The 19,927-nt window shown below is 38.0% G+C and overlaps 1 protein-coding gene across 2 annotated transcripts; it reads right to left on the minus strand.

Moving 5' to 3' along the window:
* Positions 1–5,137: 5,137 nt before the first annotated feature.
* Positions 5,138–17,880, minus strand: LOC125055897 (dual specificity protein phosphatase Mpk3). Of its 2 annotated transcripts, none has more exons than XM_047658606.1 (6): positions 17,137–17,880; positions 13,174–13,264; positions 6,956–7,130; positions 6,739–6,874; positions 6,422–6,657; positions 5,138–6,339 (listed from the first exon to the last, which is right to left on the minus strand). In XM_047658606.1, exons 1-6 carry the CDS (start codon positions 17,504–17,506, stop codon positions 6,214–6,216), a joined length of 1,134 nt encoding a protein of 377 aa, XP_047514562.1. In that variant the 5' UTR covers positions 17,507–17,880; the 3' UTR covers positions 5,138–6,213. The 2 variants fall into 2 exon arrangements, with proteins under 2 accessions (XP_047514562.1, XP_047514563.1); XM_047658607.1 differs by having other exon boundaries at positions 6,427–6,657; positions 17,137–17,879.
* Between the last annotated feature and the right edge of the window lie 2,047 nt (positions 17,881–19,927).

Below are 19,927 nucleotides of genomic sequence, written 5' to 3' on the forward strand. Positions count from 1 at the left end.
AGTAATAGAAAATAAAATTAAGACTAGATATTTTTAAGGGTGTGGTCCTAGACGACATTCCCCCTATTTTTATACGTTTAAACTTTTTTTTTTAAATAAATTACTAGAACTAGGCAAGTTAGTCCTACAATGTGGAATCTAGCTAGAATCATACCGATATTTAAAAGGATGAGACAAATGTCGGTACTAACTACAGACCAATTTCTATTTTAATCACATTTTCTATGATTTTTGAATTGCTTCTATGCCCAATACTCAAATAACATTGTAAGTGTGTATTTTTAGGTATAACGCTAGATAAATTTTGTAGTTGGAAAGCACATATTGAAAAATTGCAGACCAAAATATACAGCTTCGTTTTTGTGTTAAAACGACTAAGGGAAACTGTTAACCATGATACGGTATTATCTGCTTATCATGCATATGTTTCATCTATACTTAGATATGGAATTATAGTTTGGGGAAATTTAGTCGAAGTAAATAGGGTATTTAAGGCTCAAAAGAAATATTAGAGCAATTTGTGGAGCAAACTGTCTTCTTAAATAAAGGTACGCCCTTTATACCGGTGCAAGAATTGTGTCAAATATTCGTGTGACCACCTTCGCCAGAACACTTGAAGCATTTTTTGAATTATTTGCCAGCGATTGGAAATGGAAGAATTTTCATAATTCTTATCGGGTACTAACAGAAGCGGTTCGCCGACAAAGAAATGTCCAGGGGTAAGAGGAGTCGGATCCTGAGGATCGCTAGTCTAGTCGACAAGTTGAAAATGGAACAAAATAGAGATACTGCTCTTAAAATTATGTGCGATAGCTCATTGGATCCGGAATGACGTCTAGAAAAATGTGCTAAAAGCGTGTATTAGCACATAAAAAATTGCAAAAGTTATAGACCATTAAAGATGAAAAAAAAATGGCATTTAGTTTTTTGCCAATATTTAATAAACTATCAATATTTAAGAAATTTCAAATAAAGAGTCTGAAAGAGGAGGAAATTTCCAATAAAAAACTCCTGACTCCCAGAACTCTATCTCCATTATTTATAATGTTAATTTAACGCTGAAAATAGGTCTGCGGGTGACATTTTTAGGATTCGCGCGTGGCGTCAAAAGCGACTACGGCACATTAATTAATTTATTTAAGGTATTGAATATTTTTTTTTTAATTTGAAAAAATTATGGTGTGTTCTTAACACTATAATTAATTTATTCCCGTTGAAAATTTTACTTAAAGTTAATTTTTCAACAAGTTAAATAATTGTTATATATTTACTGTTTACCTACAGTAAATAAGAAAAGTAAACTCCAAGTACCCTACAATTTTAAATCGCTTATTTCTTGTGAAAAATATTTCCTTTGACATTGTTTAATACAGGTAAGTAAAGCTTCATTTAATTCTCGACTAGTTAATCAAGTAGGATATTCATTTTCTAATTTCCTTAACTTTTTGATAAATCTGTTACAATAAGCTAGGACTCGTAAAAGTTTTTTCATTGATGAATATTTGCTCCACAATTTCAATTCTATCTCTTCTACTATATGGTAGAAGGTATCCCCCTGTACCGTACCTGTACTGTACTGGTACCTTTCTTGCTTTTTTCTTCTAAATTAGTGTCTGGTATGGATGGATGATATGGTGTCGTTGTATGTGGTTTCCTTTCGTAATTTATAACTTTATTTTGTAGCTAGGTCGACATCTCTGAATGGGAGTTTAACGATATAACTTCCCGATGGATCTCGCTTCGTGGTTTGTTTATAGATGTCTTCACATCTTTGTTCTTTAGGAGTGAGGTGAGTTCTTTTAAGGTTAAAGTTATCAGACTCAAGTTCTCAAAAATTGTTTAAAGTTAAAATCATCATTGTTATTTTGAGTGCGCATTGTTAATATGTTTTCGCAACCCAAACCATGTTGGTCGTGATGATCGTTCTCGATTTTTCCAGATAAGATCCAACCATGTCTAGTGTTCTGAGCTATTGGTGTTCCTGGTGGTCCTCTCATTAGACCCTCAGCTATAATTTGACAATAGACATCAGCACCAAACAACATATCAATATTACCTACTTGGTTTGTTAAAATTTGGATCTGCTTACTTCATCCTTGGTAGATTTGGCCACAGATGGACAACGAATTCCTTTACAGGGAGGAATGAAGTTTTTCCAGATAAGATCTAACCCAGCCTAGTGTTAAAATTTGGATCTGCTAACTTCATCCTTGGTAGATTTGGCCACAGGTGGACAACGAATTCCTTTACAGGGAGGAATGAATTTTTCCAGATAAGATCTAACCCAGCCTAGTGTTAAAATTTGGATCTGCTAACTTCATCCTTGGTAGATTTGCCCACAGAGGAATGAAGTTTTTGAGAACTTGAGCTGTTACACAAAGAGTAAATGATTCATCTTGAATTGATTGCAGATTAATCTGAACTACATACTTGGAATCAAGTGGGGCATTGCCGTCACCTCCAACTCCAGATATGCCACTGTTGCTTTTGATTTTCTTTAGCCCCAGCAACTGGACTGCAGACTCCTTAATAAATAAAGCCCGTGAGCCCTGATCTAATAAGGTGCGAGCCTTGTCGAGCCGTGTCATACTTGATCCAGAATTATTTTTGGCCCTTACGAGGGCTGTTGCCAATAGAACTTGTTTTCTGGTATTAGAAAAACAAGTGGTAATATTTTCAATGTTGGTCTCGTCTGGTTTCGATGATGTTGCCGTTGCAACAACATTGATATCTTCTGGTGATTGGTTGTTAGCTGATGCATTATCTGTTGATACACTGGCGTTGCAATGCAAAAGTTAATGGTGTTTTCGTTTGCAACTCTTACACCTGGTGGGCAAACGACACGCTACAACTGAATGATTAGCACCTAAACAGTTGAAGCATAAGGCGGAACTTTGGACAAACTCACGACGTGTTTTAAAGTTACCCTTAGCAAATTTCTTACAATTTCCTAGTTTATTGGTACTATCTGAACAAAAGACACAATTAGATTTTTCATTTAAAGTTACATGATGAGATTGAGTACTTTTGACTGGTTTGTTTGTTAAAAATTCAAGTGACCTAAACCTTTGCTCTAAAAATTCAAAAAACGATTTAATATTGGCAATTCATCTGTTAAATTACAAATTTTAATTTCCCATAACTCTCTAGACTTAGTATCTCATTTTGAACTTAAAATATGTAAAACAATAACATCCCAATTGTCGGTGTCTACTCAAAATTTTACTATTCCTATATTTTTTACTGTACATGTTGATCTTTTTTCTCATTATTATTTTGTCTGTGATTGTTTACTTATTTGGTTAGAGGTTAGAATACTGAAAAAAATGTCTTATGAAATATATTCCGTCTAAACATTAACAGGACAATCTCGTGGAAGGGTGTACAATGTTATTAATTATTTTAAGCATCTTAATAAAAACAGTTTAATGAAAAAATTTATTTTTTATTTGACATCAGATGCGACTGGTGTTTCTAAGAGGAGTATTAAAAGAATTGTTAGTGAAGTAAAAGTGAAGTGTGTTGAGCTAGATGGAGCTTATGTCGAAAAATGAAAAATTATTTACACAAACTACTCTTTTACGTTCTTGGTCGGGCTTAGAACTTTTGATCCACCCTCGTATGCACATAATATTTATATGTATTTGACACATTTTTATTTATTTACAACCCACCCAACCTTACTAAAACCAGTAGTAGTAGTAGACTAAATATAGCTAAGCAAAAAAGTCATATTTTTAAACATACTGTATAGTGAAATTGTGCGAGTATTAGTGTGAGTACTGTGAACGCGCCAGCTTTCGATAAGCGACCTATCCCGTATAGGTCGCTTCGTCAGAAAAATAACTATTCAGCAGATCGTGATGAACGTTGATGAACCGGCCAAAATATATAAATATGAACTTACAACTGATGAGATGTTGTCCTGGAGCTGCAGAAGTTGCACATCTATCAGGTTTGATCCAAATAAATATTTTAACAAATTGGTTCAAACACTTCATAAAGCATACACACCAGACTCAAGAGTTTTACTGATATTAGATGCATACTTCAGCCACACCAGAAACATTGATGTCATAGACTTGGCTAGAGAGAATAATGTCGATATTTTATCCCTATCTCTTGTAAGATAAATATTTATAATTGTTATTTTCGTACAAGATAAGTTTGTATTTGTAGCCCATATTTGAGTACCTGTTCCATATTTAGCGTCTATTTTGATATTTTGTTTAATGCTCAATTTAATAATATTATATTTCAATATTAAGAACATAAGATTGTTACTTAGCTCTTTAAAATGTATATGTGAGTATTATGACGTCAATAAATTGTTATTTTTTTTATAGTTTTTTGTTTTTCAGACAAAAACAAAATGGTAGCCCATATTTGCTTAGTTCTACATAAAATAAGTCGAAGTAAGAAGTAGACACGGGGAGAAATCGGCTGTGCCGAAAATCAATCATGGAATTTAGGAAAAACACCTTTTTTGTATAGCCATTAATGTTTACAATAATTTACCAAAATAATTTTAAGATCTCCCGACTAGTCTTTAAAAATCGACTTGGTGTATTACTTTTGGAAAAGATGTATTATTCTATAAATGATTATTTGCGTGAGACACTGTAGTTGATATAAATTTAATAACATATGATATGTACGATACAAATAATATAAGAACTGACCAATTCATGACTAATTGTGTAAAATTCCTTTAAAGACAAAATCGTGTGTAGCAGAATATGCGAACTTACGATTGTACCACCTTACACATTTTTGTACCATATTCTTGCAATAAATTATTAGTATTATGTTTTTATGGAAACGGCACAGAATGGTTTCTGTGCAAAAAGCAAGCAACAGTAATAGGCGGGCATGTTTATTAACATTACATCAGTTAGAATTTCAGTCAGTATAGAATCGCGATCATACACTTCCACCACAGGTATTCCACAAGGTTCTCATCTGGGTCCTGTCCTATTTACTCTTTTTGTAAATGATATATGTTCGATATGGCCATTAATCCTGCCTTTTAAAATAAATAAAATCTTTTTCAACAGCGTTTAATACTTCGTCCGAGGTAAACAATGTCACGGGTGTCAGGCGGCAATGGCGCCGCAGAAAAAGCAAACTTCTCGGGTCAACGTACTATACATATATTTTTAAATTGTAATCATACACGGGTACAAGAATATCGTCACCTGTGACGTGACGAGCTACGTCGGGTCTGAGCGACTTTGTGCACTAATTTATATAATTCAATAACAACGTGCAACTGAGCTCTGATAGGTCGCGTCGCCCGGACGCTCGAACGTCCGCTCTCCGCTTTATTCCTAATAATAATAACAATAATCGAATCTAGTCCGTGCGGACGTTCGAGAGGAAAGTATGGAAAGCTGAATCTCAATAATATTTCTTAAACTATAACAAATTTACAATTTGTAACAATTTACTACTTTATTAAGATACTTAACGTTAAAGCTTGTCTTATTTACACACGTAACAGACGAACCGACTCGTATAACTTTGTGATAGAAAAATATATTAAACGGGAAACGCAGTCGTCGGAATACAAAAATACATGTTCACTAGCGAAACCTAGAATTGGCTAAAATACATTCGTCGACGGGTGTGGCATTTCCCACGATCGAATTGAGGAACACGAGTAAAAAAATAAACTTTCTATCTATATTTGTCAATATACTCTCGAATAAAATAAAGAGACGAACTGATGAGGTACAGACGCGCACCGCGCGGGCGAACGGAATGAATCGGCGGCCTTTACGCGGCGACTGTACCTCGAGGAACACGCGACAACAGTGGAAGAATCGTCAGAAGCACTCCGTTAATTAAAAATATATCCTTTCAATGCATCGGAACTCGTCATCGCCCGGACGGAAGACGGATGCGCGCGCGGCCGATGCTATTTAATACATACAATTCTGCAATTCAATAAAATTACATAAAATAGAATATTATTAAAATTATTTTGTTTATTTTCGAATGAAACAGAGAAATGTATCCGGACGGTCTGCAGGTTGGCTAATGAGAGAAATAATGGAATAACAAAACATCGCTTCGTACGGCATCCGTCTTCCGGTCTTCCCGCGCAACAGACGGTGTCACCTAGTGACTTCAGCTAAATACAAAAGCGACGAGGCGTCCTCACGGAGGACAGGCGTCCCTCGGGGAGCGCGGGGAGCGGGGGGCGAAGGGTCAGCGCGGCGTGTCGCGGGCGGCGCTCCAGCGGTCGAACTCGATGCCGGAGTCGGGCGAGACGCCTACGGCGCCGACGCAGCCGCAGCGCTCGGCGGGCTCACGCGCGCCCGTCTCCTCCAGCACCTGCACAAGCGCGGACTGTAGGCGGACCGAAGGGCGGCGGGACTGGCGCGGAGCGAGGGTCGCAGGGATGTCGAGCGCGGACCTTACTCAGAGGGGCGGAGCGCTCGTGCAGGCCCAGGTCCCGCTCCAGCGAGTGCAGCTGCCGCATGAAGTGGAAGTTGGGCGCGATGTCCGTCTTGCGCGAGCGCACCAGCTCGAAGGCGTCCCGCAGCGAAAGCCGGTGCCGCTGCATGAGGTAGGCCAGCGTCACGGTCACGGAGCGGGACACGCCGGCCACGCAGTGCACCAGCACGCCGCAGCCGGCCGACATCGCCTCTTCTGCGCGATCGACGAGTGAAATTGTAATGTGGACTAAATTAATGGAGCGTTTCCTAATTCGGCGACCGATCTTTAGCTCACCGATGAAGTGAATGGCCTGCGGGAAGTGCACCGACAGATTCTGGCTCCAGTGGTCTGCAATGGGGATCTTGAGGTAGCTGATGCCGCATCCCTGCTCGAACGTGTTGGGCAGGTCGGGGGTCACGTTCAGCACATACTGCAAAAACCGATCGGGCATATTACATTAGCGAATTAATGACATTAATTATTAATAAATCTTCTTCGGGCCTCGGGGTACCTTAATGTTGTGGCGGGCGAGCGCCTCGCAGTCCTCGCTGTTAGCGGAATTTCCGAGGAAGAGATTGGGCAGGATCTCGACGGGGAAGTCTTGCGGCGCGTGCGTCTCTTCGCACTCCGAAGACGACCCCGAAGACAGCGCCTCGTCGCATCCCGCGCCCGAGATGCGCAGCGACCTGCGACGGAAGGACCTTTACTATGCTGGATAATAATAGATATCACTTAACAATTACTCAAAAGTCTATGTGTTATAAGCGTTTCATCGGCTAAGGCCACGGGCTCGGGCGAAGAGCGAGGGGAGGGGAGCAGGCGGCGATCGATGGAGGTCGCTGAATGGGGGCGGAGGGTCTCCATTCAGCGCCCCCGGGCCCCTCTCGTGGATCAATGGCCGCCCACGCCTTTCTCCCTCTCGCCGCCGACGCGTCTCCTCCCACGCGATACCTTTCCGAATTCGCCCTCTCCCTTGTCTCGCCTCCATTCAGTAGTTATGCCATTTTAAAAACAATCAAAGAAGCGAGTTCGTGCAAACCTACGGGTTTAACTGATACGTCTATTTTGAACAATTTGCTGCAAAAACGTCAAACTCAAAATATCTTTATTCATATAGGTAAACAAGTACACTTATGAATCGTCAAAAAGAAGTTAAATTAATTGTAAATTTACATTTCCTACTAGTTCGCAAGTCAAGGGCGTAGAGTGGGTAAGAAGAACTGGCAAGAAACTTTCCGCGACTCTTTGTAATCGCCAAGTCATTTGTCATACAAAATTGTTTGAACTGGAGCAAATCAATCCCAAGGATTAGGATCATTTAAGTATTCGTCAAATTTATAAAAAGCTTTATTGATTAATTTACGTTTAGCGAGGGCTTTGAATTAATTTAGTGATAATTCTCTAATTTCGCTTGGGAGTTTGTTGTAAAAACAAATACAATTTCCATATAAGGAGTGGTTTATCTTTTGGAGCCTGGTTGGTCGTACACACAAATTAGTTCTATTTCGCGTATTATACTGGTGAAAGTCACCATTTGTTTTAAAATCGTTTATATTTTTTGGGACATACAACAAGGCTTCAAGAATATATTGACCAGATAGTGTCATAATATTTAATTCCTTAAACTTATTCCGTACCGACTCCCTCGGAGAAACACAACAAATACCCCGAACAGCCCGCTTCTGCAGCACAAATATGGATTGAACCTCTGCAGCAGCACCCCACATTAGAATACCGTACGACATAACGCTGTGAAAGTAGCTATGATACACAATTATAGCCGTGTCCTTATCAGTAAACTGTCGGATTTTCTTTACTGCATATGCTGCAGAGCTCAGCCTATTCGAAAGAGTCTCTATGTGTGGGCCCCACTGGAGTTTACTATTTATTGTTATTCCTAGAAAAACAGTTTTGTCAACAAAGTTTAGTTCACTGTCCTTAATTTTCAGGTTACCAATATCTCGCTTTACGCTAGTAGTTGTCAATGTTGCAATAGCAGTCCTTGTTACCGCTTGCATTCGCACTTTTTGAATAATTATTACCGCAATGAGCATGGCATCGGTTTGGGGAGCATTCGATGGATATGTCAATGAAAAGCAGCAATCGGGCGTGCGGTGTGGGCAGAGCGTAGGCGACAACCCGCCAGGGCCCACGCGCGATTTAATTACGCCGTGCGACTCCGGTTCAATAGAATCCATCCCACATGAACTCCATGAATGTTTCGCTCGTCGAGGCCTGCTAATACCTTCCTAATTAGCGGTGCTCATTTTTGTTGTTAATATTCTGCTAAACACAACGCCGACGACCCCGATCGCGCCTATGGCACGAGTTGAACAAACCAGAAATGAAATATCTTTACGTTCTAATTATTTTATTTTTAATTCTCACTGACCAGACAATTGAGTGACTACGAACGTGTACAAGGCATAGGTAGGTAGGTAGGTAGTCAGTGAGAAGTTGGAGCTAAACGGCTCGCAAACTGTTAGGTCATTGCATTAGAACGGCGCAGGGCGCGTACCGGAAGCCGCACACAGCTCGCCCATGTTATTAATGAGCGAGTCTTATAACGTGTCGAGTGGCTCGCCAAAGCGGCCAAGTTGGATGTGCATCTCGAACGGGTCGATCGGTAGCAGGAAAAAGCCGTCGCTATCGGTCGGACGGGCAGCGCGCGGGGTACGTGTAGGCGTGCGGTGCGCCAGCGCACAGGAATGTGGCCCGACCCGCCCGACGCCAATGACCGCCTGCGAGGGCTTTTTTAATGCCTCACTTACTAGTTTCCATCCTGTCAGAGCTTTAACGAGCGAAATCGGACAAAGAAGTTCTCGTCGCGTTTATTCGGATTGCGCGTGTGTGCGGTTAGCACGGTGTCCCTTAAGATGTTGTATGTATAATACGAGCAATATGGACCAAGCCCCATTTTGCCTTTATTAAAATAAAAGTAATGAAAGATGATATTAAAATTAGTTTGCGTGGCTTATTCACGGGAGTAGTAGTGAATGGAAGATAAATAAACAATGACATCATTTACGTTACCAAATAACTTTGACGCCTTTATTATCTCGTTCACGACGAGCGGCGACAAATGAATGAGTTGCACGGTTCAGCCTTGAGCAGATACCTACATTAGCAAACCGAGCGCAAACATAAACAATGCCACGAGCGGAACGACTATATTTTTTACAACCATTCTCACTCTTCACATAATTAACATACTTCCGTCGCGTTTTTTCGCTCTTTGAGCGTTTTAATCGACCTATGATAGCGCGATTGCTCTCAAAATATTAGTGATAAACCTCAACAGGCCTATTAATTGTCACGTGCATATGACTTTAATTAGACAACGTAAGACTTGGAATAGAATCCTCATTTACACTTTTCTCTATTAATTTTCGGTTCCACGATACCTGTAATAAATCTAGTCCACCGTACAGTTATCAAAATCCTTCCAAAATCTAATAAAATGTCACAATTATTACAAATTAGTTTGAAATGCCCGGTGTAGGCCTCACCTTACGGCGTTCGTGGGAGGCAATATCAATTTAAAAAGATCTATTTATAGCCATGAACAGTTCCATGAACGTACGTAGGCGTCGAAGCTCGGAAGATCCCGAATAATATATATTGATTTGAAAGATTTCATCCTTTAAATACAACCAGCGTTTTGAATTCTTCACCATCAGCCGCCCTTTTATTATTGAAAAATAATGTTCCTGTATGCAATCATAAGTTTGTATTTAGCCGCATTAGCTGCAATGACATTATAAAAACATTTAAACAGCTAAAAATAAAAAAAACTAAAGATCTTTGGGGTGTATCTGTTTTCATTTTACAATCAGTAATCAATACTATCAGTTCAGAGTTGGCTATAATATTTAATGAATGTATAGATTGTGGAGTCTTTCCAGACCAGATGAAGATAAGTAAAATCACACCGTTATTCAAAACGGGCAGCACTTCGGACCCCACAAATTTTAGACCCATATCTGTGCTGCCGGCTTTGAGTAAAATCTTTGAAAAAATCATTCTTGAACAATTATTGATACATTTTAATAATAATAAAATTATGCATGGCCAGCAGTATGGTTTTACAAGAGGTCGCTCCACAGCAGATGCTGGCATTCAATTAATTTCCGAGATTTTAAATGCTTGGGAAAATTCTCATGATGCCATTGGAGTTTTTTGCGACTTATCAAAGGCTTTTGACTGTGTCCATCACGAAATCCTAATCAAGAAACTTCAACACTATGGCATTGGCGAAAAAGCGCTAAATCTTGTGGAATCATACCTGAGCGATAGAATTCAAAAGGTAAATGTAAATGGAGCTATATCACAGGGATCCTCTGTTACTATGGGAGTACCGCAAGGCTCCATACTTGGTCCCTTCTTATTCCTCGTCTATATAAATGACCTGCCATTTCTTGTAAAGGAGCTTCACGAGATAGTACTGTTTGCTGATGACACTTCGCTTTTATTTAAAGTGAAACGACAAAATCCATCACTTGATAACGTAAACAGTGCCATCTCCAGTGTAGTTCACTGGTTTAATACAAATAATCTTAAGTTAAACGAAAAGAAGACAAAATGTGTTAAATTTGTAACTACAAATGTAAAAAGTAGTCATTCTCAAATAATAATTAAAGACGAGGAAATAGACTTTGTTGATAATGCGGTGTTCTTGGGAATTACTTTAGATAGTAAACTCCAGTGGGGCCGACACATAGAAGGTCTTTCGAATAGGCTAAGTTCCGCAGCGTTCGCAGTAAAAAAGATACGTGATCTTACGGATGAGAACACAGCAAAGCTTGTTTATTTCAGCTATTTTCATAGTATTATGTCATATGGTGTTATTTTGTGGGGTAATGCAGCTGACATTAAATCGATATTTGTGGTGCAAAAGCGGGCTATAAGAGCGATCTGTGGGTTGTCCCCACGGGAGTCGGTCCGAAGCAAATTTAAGGAATTACATATTTTGACTCTGGCAAGTCAATACATTTATGAGAATATTTTGTATGTGCGGAAAAATATAGATATCTTTAAAAAGAATAGTAGCTTCCATAATTATAGTACTCGTAATAAAGACAAAATTAGCGCACCAACCAGAAGGCTGCATAAAACGAGTAATTCTTTCCAAGGCAATTGTATACGTTTTTTCAACAAAATCCCTAGTGAGATACAAGCGTTGTCAATAAATAAATTTAAATCGTACATTAAAGTAAAACTGCTTGCTAAGGCTTATTATAATATAAATGAATATTTAAACGATCCTAGTGCTTGGATATGAGTTGCTCCAGTATGTATTATAGGTAACACGACTGAATCTCTCGGCTGCATTTCCAGACTCCGGGGCGATCGTCAACATCCACGACTGTTTTAATGTAAAGTGGGAACAAACCGTGATCCATGTGGTATCCAATTATTTCAGTATTATTATTATTTTCTTATGTAGCCAAGTCCACATTTCAAGGATCGTCATGCTCGCTTAAATGTCATTGCTTGTGGCGGCGTCCATGCGTCGGGTTGTCTCTCTCCCTAAAATATGGCGAGGGGGCCGATGGCTGGCCATGCGTCATACTCGTGAACGGGTGCTACTTGTGGTGACTGGTCGTACTTGAATTCGTGTATGTGGTGATGTTAATTATTTCGACTATATGTTTGCGTGTTGTTCCCACGAGAATGTAAGTGCGTGCTCCTATTTCACCATGCCTCCTGCTGATAGGGGACAAGTCTTTGTTTTTATTTATGTTATTATTATTAATTACTTAAAATGTCATGTGGAACATGGTGTAATGGTTGCAGCTCCTTACAAACGTTGTGTAAAAAAAAAAAAAAACATGGCGATTAAAAAGAGTGGCGGAGAGTTTATTGCCAGTTCTTCTCTTCCGTTCTACGCCCTTGATTTGAGAACTGGCAGTAAATGTAAAATTAGAAGCATTAATATTTATTTCTTTAATGACGAATCACAAGTGTACATTGTGTTACCTACGTGAATAAATGATTTTTGAATTTGAATTTTGAATTTAATAATGCCGGTAAAAGCCTAGAATATAGTGAACGGCGACAATTGCGAGGCGCACCAATGTACCGTAGCTCTAACGCAATAGTTGACTCAATGAGAGGCCAGGCTCTTAACGACGTAGGCTAATAGAAATAAGCTTTTATTAATGTCAAGTGGCGACTGCAATGCGCCATCGGCCCTCGACCAGGGTCGGCAACCCTCAGCCGAGCCGACCGACTAAAAACTATCTAGTCAATATAATTATTGCTTCAAGTAATGTTGTCCAGTGTTCACTTTCATTTGTCGCTCTTCGAAATGGGAAAGTTCAGAAGCAACTTTAAATTGAATAATTTAGTCTCAATAAATATTAATTAATCGAACCGAGCGATAACGTAACGCGTAAATACAAAAACTAGTCACATCGGAGCCGACACTTGTGAATGGAATATTTCATAGCCACGTAATCTACGAGTCACCTTCCAGTATCAATCGACACGTGCAAGTGTCAATTGGAACTATTATTACCACGCATTACGCCGCACTGCACCGCACCTAACCGTTTAACTATATTCATATACGTACACATAACCCGTTCTGAACAGATGTTTATTTTGTCATTTATGAATGTTTGTATCACGCTTTTCCAATAGGAACTGACTCCCACGCGTAGAAATCGCTTTCCCACGAAGCCACCGCCTTTTCACTATGTATGCGTGCCTTTAATTTTTACTCACCGCAGTCCCATGAGTGGCAAATGAGGCAGATGCTGACCGCCCGCTTCGCTGCACCACTCGGGATATGTCCGATGAAACTCCGCGAAGTCACCTGCAAATAACACGTTTCGCTTTATTATGATGTTATCGAGAAAGTCACATAGGATAGAAAATTAAACAACATTTTATATCTTGATCACGTCCAATCGAACGACAGGCCGCGTCCGGTGCGACGGGGCTCTTCCGACGCCTTGTACTCCGTTTCTCATTAGAGATAGATAGATACGTTGTATCACAGGACGGTTTCATCTTACAATATGCCTACGCCTAAAGCGTTGTATAATTTTGGATGGTTTGATTATAAATAAACCTATTACACAGACACATGAGTATACAGCGATACACCTTTTTTCGTATAGCGATATGAACTGCGTGCGGCAGTTCAATTGCGTCATTGAGCAATAAAATTTGACTTATATTTTCCGAAAAATGATGACTAGCTTAATGGCAAAATATAAAACAATTGTTTCCGATCTTTGATCTTGAAAATTTTTCATGTTCATTCACAGCAAACCGATTTACATTGTTTTAATTGTAAATATTATTGTTTATCAAGGTACGTGTTGAGGTAATGCGAACATAGTGGGCCCAGTGTTCAAGTATGCTTTATTCAATGATACAGACGCTGATATGAGTCTGGCCCTTACATACACCTTTTGTGTGCGTATTACATTGATGTGGGCAATGTAATACGCACATTGCCCACATCAATGTAATACGCTAGTGTCAGAATAGAGCTGCCTAATTCATCAGTTGACACAGAGTGGAGAGCGGAGAGCGCATGCGCGGGACTCTTTCATCGATCGCGTGACTCACCGTGTCCCATTCATCTGCCGCGCTCAATGAACGCCGTAAGCCCCCTCCACGCCCAAACGTATTCCCGAGCGGTGTCCTCGCCACCGAGGACTCCGTTTATACCACCCGTCGCCCCTCGTCGGGTGGATCTCGATCTGAACTACTTCGCGCCCACGTTGAACAAACTTCACGTTTGGTTCGTATCAAATTTTAAATAACATCGACATTCTCAAATAGAATTCGTGGAAAACAGGAAATCAATTTCGACGAACGTCCACAATTATATCGCGGAAGTGAAACTAACGGCTAAATGGAGCGGTGATGGAAAACACCCGCCCCGTTCACCATATTAGGTGGCTAAACATGTTGCTCATAGAAAATTAATTGCAAATAATTCCATATAATCAAGTATTTAGGTACTTTTCGCCCGCCTCGAAAAAAATATATATCCGAATTCCCTAAAATAATAATCACATAATATCAAATGATAACCATAACACATTAAACTGTAAATTCAACGAGAAAGACGGCGTGGTAGTGGGCGGGTGGGCGTCGAGCCGAGGCCTTGGAACCCCCTCCTATACAACCTTGTTTTGCGCTTAATCCACAATATAACTATAATATAAGCCACTATTATTATTAAAGAGTCAAATAAAAACGACGAAGATTTCGTCGTCAAAATAACTATTTACTTCACGCATTTTTCTTTCGCTTTGACTTGTCCAATGTAAACTTGGGAATCGGGTATGTCGGTCTTGACGCAAGCCACCTTAGGTACGACTCTCTCGAGAGTCAACCCTTAAAGGGAACAATGTTAAGATAAAAATAGACATTTATTAAGCATTTACAAGCTTCGTAACATTGACGTCATACGCCCGGATCGGCTTCTAAGAAACGATATGCCTTGAACATTTAGGATGTTGCATTGAAACGAAAATAAACGATGGTGTTGAGAGGGCGAAAGAGTGAACCGGCAAAAATGCTGAATAAAGCTCATTCTTTATAGTGACCCGTATGTGCCCCGAATTAAACTGAATTTTGATGAAGACCGATACACAAGCCTTTATTATAAGTATGGTTAGATAGATATAGATTAATAGATTGTAGAGCAATAGCTGCGTTTCTAAGAATATAGGACCAATTATAAGTCTGCTCAGTTTTCGAATGATAATAGACGTGGCGCCACAGATAACCGTATCAACGAATGCTGCTCTAGTGGCCTCATCCACCAGTCGGCATCCAATATCGCCTTGCAGATGAACGACGCCCAACGTATCATTACCCATTATATATTGACTGCAGAAACACTTATTCTAATGGCGACAGAAACTTGTTCCATAATGATTTCATTTTCCATCGTATTAATCTTAGGCAGATGTCATCATGGAAGTTGCTTTTAAAATAATGTATGGTGGACAACGTCAGTATGCTACTACCACGTAATTATTTTTAATCAATTACTTGCCGGTAACACATTTTCACCTTAATTTCATTCGGAATTCAGTGAAAAGGCAAAAAAAAGACCTGAATTCACACATTTAAATACAATTTCGATATACATAATATATTTATTTTGAAATAATAATTCGACATAATATATAGCATTATTATTCATAGCAGCATAAAATGTAATGGTCGGAAACGTGGACGTGTTCGAGCTAGAACGGCGATCATAATCTATCGTCTCGCATTGTGGAGCACAATAAGTAGCAGACTTCCTCTCCCACGTTTGGCAGACGGGCGGCGGATGCTCCTTAGATAATAGTTATAGACCTCCACTATTATTATTACTGTTTAAAAATGAGACAACATATAATGGTAGCCTTATATTTAAAGTGCAGTACACGTTTTTTATTTACATCATAATGTCATAACATTCTCTGCATGAAATTAAGTTGTGTTATGCTCCCTGGCTTCACAAATGAAGTCTGTAACTCATTTAATAGTCTATGTTTAATTTTCTACTGCCAGTGAGCCAGAGAGTGAGATAATTTTTGAGAAAATTAATTAAATGTCTTACACTGTCTTACTTCTGCTGATTTTGGTAGATTTAACCTATTCTTAATTATTGTTAATTTTAATGTAAAAATGAACACTAAAATGAACAGATGGTAATCTCAACATAATATGATTGATATAATATGCCGCTTTGCCAACCAACATTAGTTTACAACCATTTTATTAATAAAAACTTTATATCTCTATCCTCTTTATTCAGTTATCGTGATTCTGATTTATATCAGAATGGTGGTTATCCACCATTGGCTACTTTTTGGCCTTGGAAACCGCGTGAAGCGCATGCCAGAAGTAGCTACAGATAATAACAAATATATTTATAATTACAATCCCAATGAGGCAGTTGTTTACTATTATTTCTATGATCAAATAAAATTATTTTATTGAGTGCTTTTCTTCATAAATAAGGTGTGAGAAAAGGTGCTTTTCTGTCAACATGGTCAGAAAATGTAAATTTTGCATAAAGGTTTCTTTTATAATTTATTAAAATTCACTGCATAGAATGAACAGCTATATTTTATTGACACAATTATTATGATGCCACTAATATAATGTATCCTAAATTGCAGAGGAAAAAAATTATCTCTCAAGTTGTTGATAAATGGCCATAGCCATAGGTTTCTGAAATACAGTTCTCACTACATCAGGAGCCTAGGCCACATGTTTATATGTAATCAGTTAAATAAATTACTATAATCATGAAAAATTCATATGCTTTTCCTGAACCTTGAAATCTGACAACAGGAAATTAATTTTTAAGGTTAATACACAAGATGATTATTTATCGCTCTTTAACAGGTCCCTTTTACATTTATTACTCTTTAAGTTATCAGTCAATCAGTTAAATGGATGTCAATTGATGTAAACAATGGTATACTTTTTGTTTCTTGTAGAAACTGTGCAGAAAAGATATAATTAACTTCTTGTTAGAGAAGACAAATTAAAGTCAATTGTTTGTTTATTTGTTTAGCAGAATATATTATCAGTGAGTGAACCTTCATACTAGGAACAACAAGAGGAAGAATAAATGTAAGAAACAAAACACAAATTGTACATTTCTATATTAACATATAAGGGCATATAATATCATCCAAAACAATAAAAGAGTCTTACCTTCTAGGCACACAACTTGCACTCCGTCTTGTTTAAGTCGCTTCAGCAAGATGCCATGGACCGAGTCAGGTTCCCGAGTTGCTCCATCACTGTACAGCACAAAAGTTCCTCTCGAACAACAATGTGTAATTCGCGCCTTTAATTCCTTGCACTGAACGGTTGATGCCAACTCTATCTTTCCGGCAGCTAATCTCCTTAACATTATACTCGGTATCGAGAAATTTACTGCTGACCGTATATGCGACACAGCATACTCATTTGATCCACGGCAATCTATCAGGATAGTGTCTCTCTCGTCCGATCGCAACTTTGCTAGCAGCCACTCCTTAGACACTAAGTCACACTCGCATTCAGAGTCCGTCGGCATCATGAACTCTAAAGTAACCGATTTATAAGCAATAATTTTAGAAGCCCGTTGCACAAATTAAGACTTACACAAGTGAAATAGTATTTGTAAACATTTCGTGATGAGAAAAAAAACTGATATTAATTGTTACAAAGAAAACGTCCGAGACAAAATCATATAATCAATCATAAGCAATCACCAAATTAATAATTATCTATTATATAAAAAAATTGTCATTAAATCATCACACGCGTAGAACACTACATTCAGACGCCTGTCTGGCTGCCTACTGGGCATTGGCTAGATGCGCCTACATAAAATACAAATTACAAAATGAGAAGAAAGATTTGTTTTACAAATGCGAGTTTGCCCATAGATAAAAGACGCTACAGAAGTATTATTTATGGATATTGTGCACTTTGAGTAGGTAATAGATGAACCGCAGTCACATATAGTTTAAAATATACAGACTAAATAAGGGGCTTGAGACAAAATCACTTTTCGACCTAACCCTAAATGAATATGTATGGTACCATTATTTATACAAATTTTAAACTAAGTTTAACGTTAGTGGGTCACGTATATCGAAAATTTTATTGCAAGCCCGAGGAATATGTTGGTATTATATTTTCTAAGACCTTCCTAACACTTCTTAAAAAGATAAACAGTGTTGGTTGTGTTTTATTTTCTTGTGGAATAGTCTCATACTTTTTCGAAATTTTTTATCACCAAAAGAAAACACCATATAATGTGAAATAATAATGTTTTTTTCAACTGTTTTTTTTACTATTAAATGATATAACATTTACAACACATGTAAAAAGGAAGATGTTTACAAATCAAACTTCTGGGTTTTTTAATTATAGATTTTATAGCTATATATATATTTATAGCTATTTGGCTGGAATAATTGTAGGTTAATTAATAATTCTTAGTTTGTCTATCTGTATTAAGTTATTGGGTATGAGTGTTTTACAGAATTCATTATTTTAAAAGATTTTTTATTTACTACTGTGTTGGTGAAATCGAGGATAGTTTAAATCGACTTATATTTGACCTCTATCTTCTTTAGTTTCAATATTATCGATAAATCAAGTCACGATACCAAAATCACGACCTCTAAGAAAAAAAAAAAAATGTATACGAACCACAATTTAAGTGGATGGTATCTAAACGGCTTAAAAACAAGCATCCAAATTTTATAAACGAGTTTACGACCAATTAAAATAGTGATGGGTGAGAATTGGGTGTATTTTTTTTTTCACGATGTCTATGCTTTAGTTCTTGTTCTATGACAATGTAATTTTATTTATTAAATCATTTGGTTCTGTTATCTAAGTCACCTAAACCTTCTCGCCTGTCACCAATTTCTGGTGTGAAATAAGAACTTGTAATATGTGCAGCATTATGCGTCATTACTCAACGATAACTTGTAAATGTTACAAATGATTCATGTACCTCGTACTCAATCTCTTGACTGATCGCTCATGGGTTAACGCGTGGAAAGGATTCTGTCTTTCCTACGACCGATAGCGGCCCGTACCCTTAAAGTTGAGCCGTCGCTCCCCACCTATTTACGTTATTAACTAGCGATATCCCAAAAACTCCCTCTACAAGGGTGAGCCCTTTCAACACTCAAACCAACTTTATCCATATAGGTAAACAAGTCAAAGTCAAAATTATTTATTCATATAGGTAACACAATGTACACTTATGAACGTCAAAAAAGAAATACATATTAAACGTCTAATTTTACATTTCTCAAATAAAGGACGTAAAACGGAAGAAATGAACTGGCAATAAACTCTCGGCCACCCTTTTAAATCGCCCAGTTTTTTTTTTTTTGTTTTACACAATGTTTTTAAGGAGCTGCAATCATTATTCTATGTTTCAAATGACTTCTTAAGCAATGAATAGTGAATTAATAATAAAAAAAAGGGTGCGTGTACTTATGTACGTGCGTAAGAAGTTGTACTTCTTTGGCATTATTAAAAATAGTTTTTGATTGCATGCAAATAATTAATAACATTTATATAATCAAAGACTAGAAAAGGAGTCATTAAAGTTCAGTTTACATTTGAAAAATTAAATAAATAAATATTTATTATTATTCTCTTACATTAAGTGTAACATAAATTCTATTATTATTCGAATGTTGTTTTTAAATTATGTCCAATGCCGTAGCATCTTCCGTGGGCAACTTCATTCTGTTAATATTGTGTCACGGTGCGCGCGCATCGTAAAATTTCACTCTCATCAATTTTTCATAACGCGCCGAAAGAAGAATAACTTCAATTAATCATAATAAAATAAATTAAAAACAAAGATTTATCATCTATCAGCAGGAGGCATGGTGAAATAGGAACATGCACTTACATTCTCATGGGAAAAACACGCAAATCATAGTCGAAATAACTAACATCACCGCATACACGAATTCAGGTC

Source organism: Pieris napi, chromosome 14 (genome assembly GCF_905475465.1).
Source record: "Pieris napi chromosome 14, ilPieNapi1.2, whole genome shotgun sequence".
Lineage (NCBI taxonomy): Eukaryota > Metazoa > Arthropoda > Insecta > Lepidoptera > Pieridae > Pieris > Pieris napi.

Coding starts and splice junctions, on each gene's coding strand:
- LOC125055897 (XM_047658606.1), bottom strand. CDS start 17,506: ATGATGCCGACGGACTCTGAATGCGAGTGTGACTTAGTGTCTAAGGAG. Junction 6,875..6,955: donor TCGCCCGCCACAACATTAAG/GTACCCCGAGGC, acceptor CGGTTTTTGCAG/TATGTGCTGAACGTGACCCC. Junction 6,658..6,738: donor GCAGGCCATTCACTTCATCG/GTGAGCTAAAGA, acceptor TCGATCGCGCAG/AAGAGGCGATGTCGGCCGGC.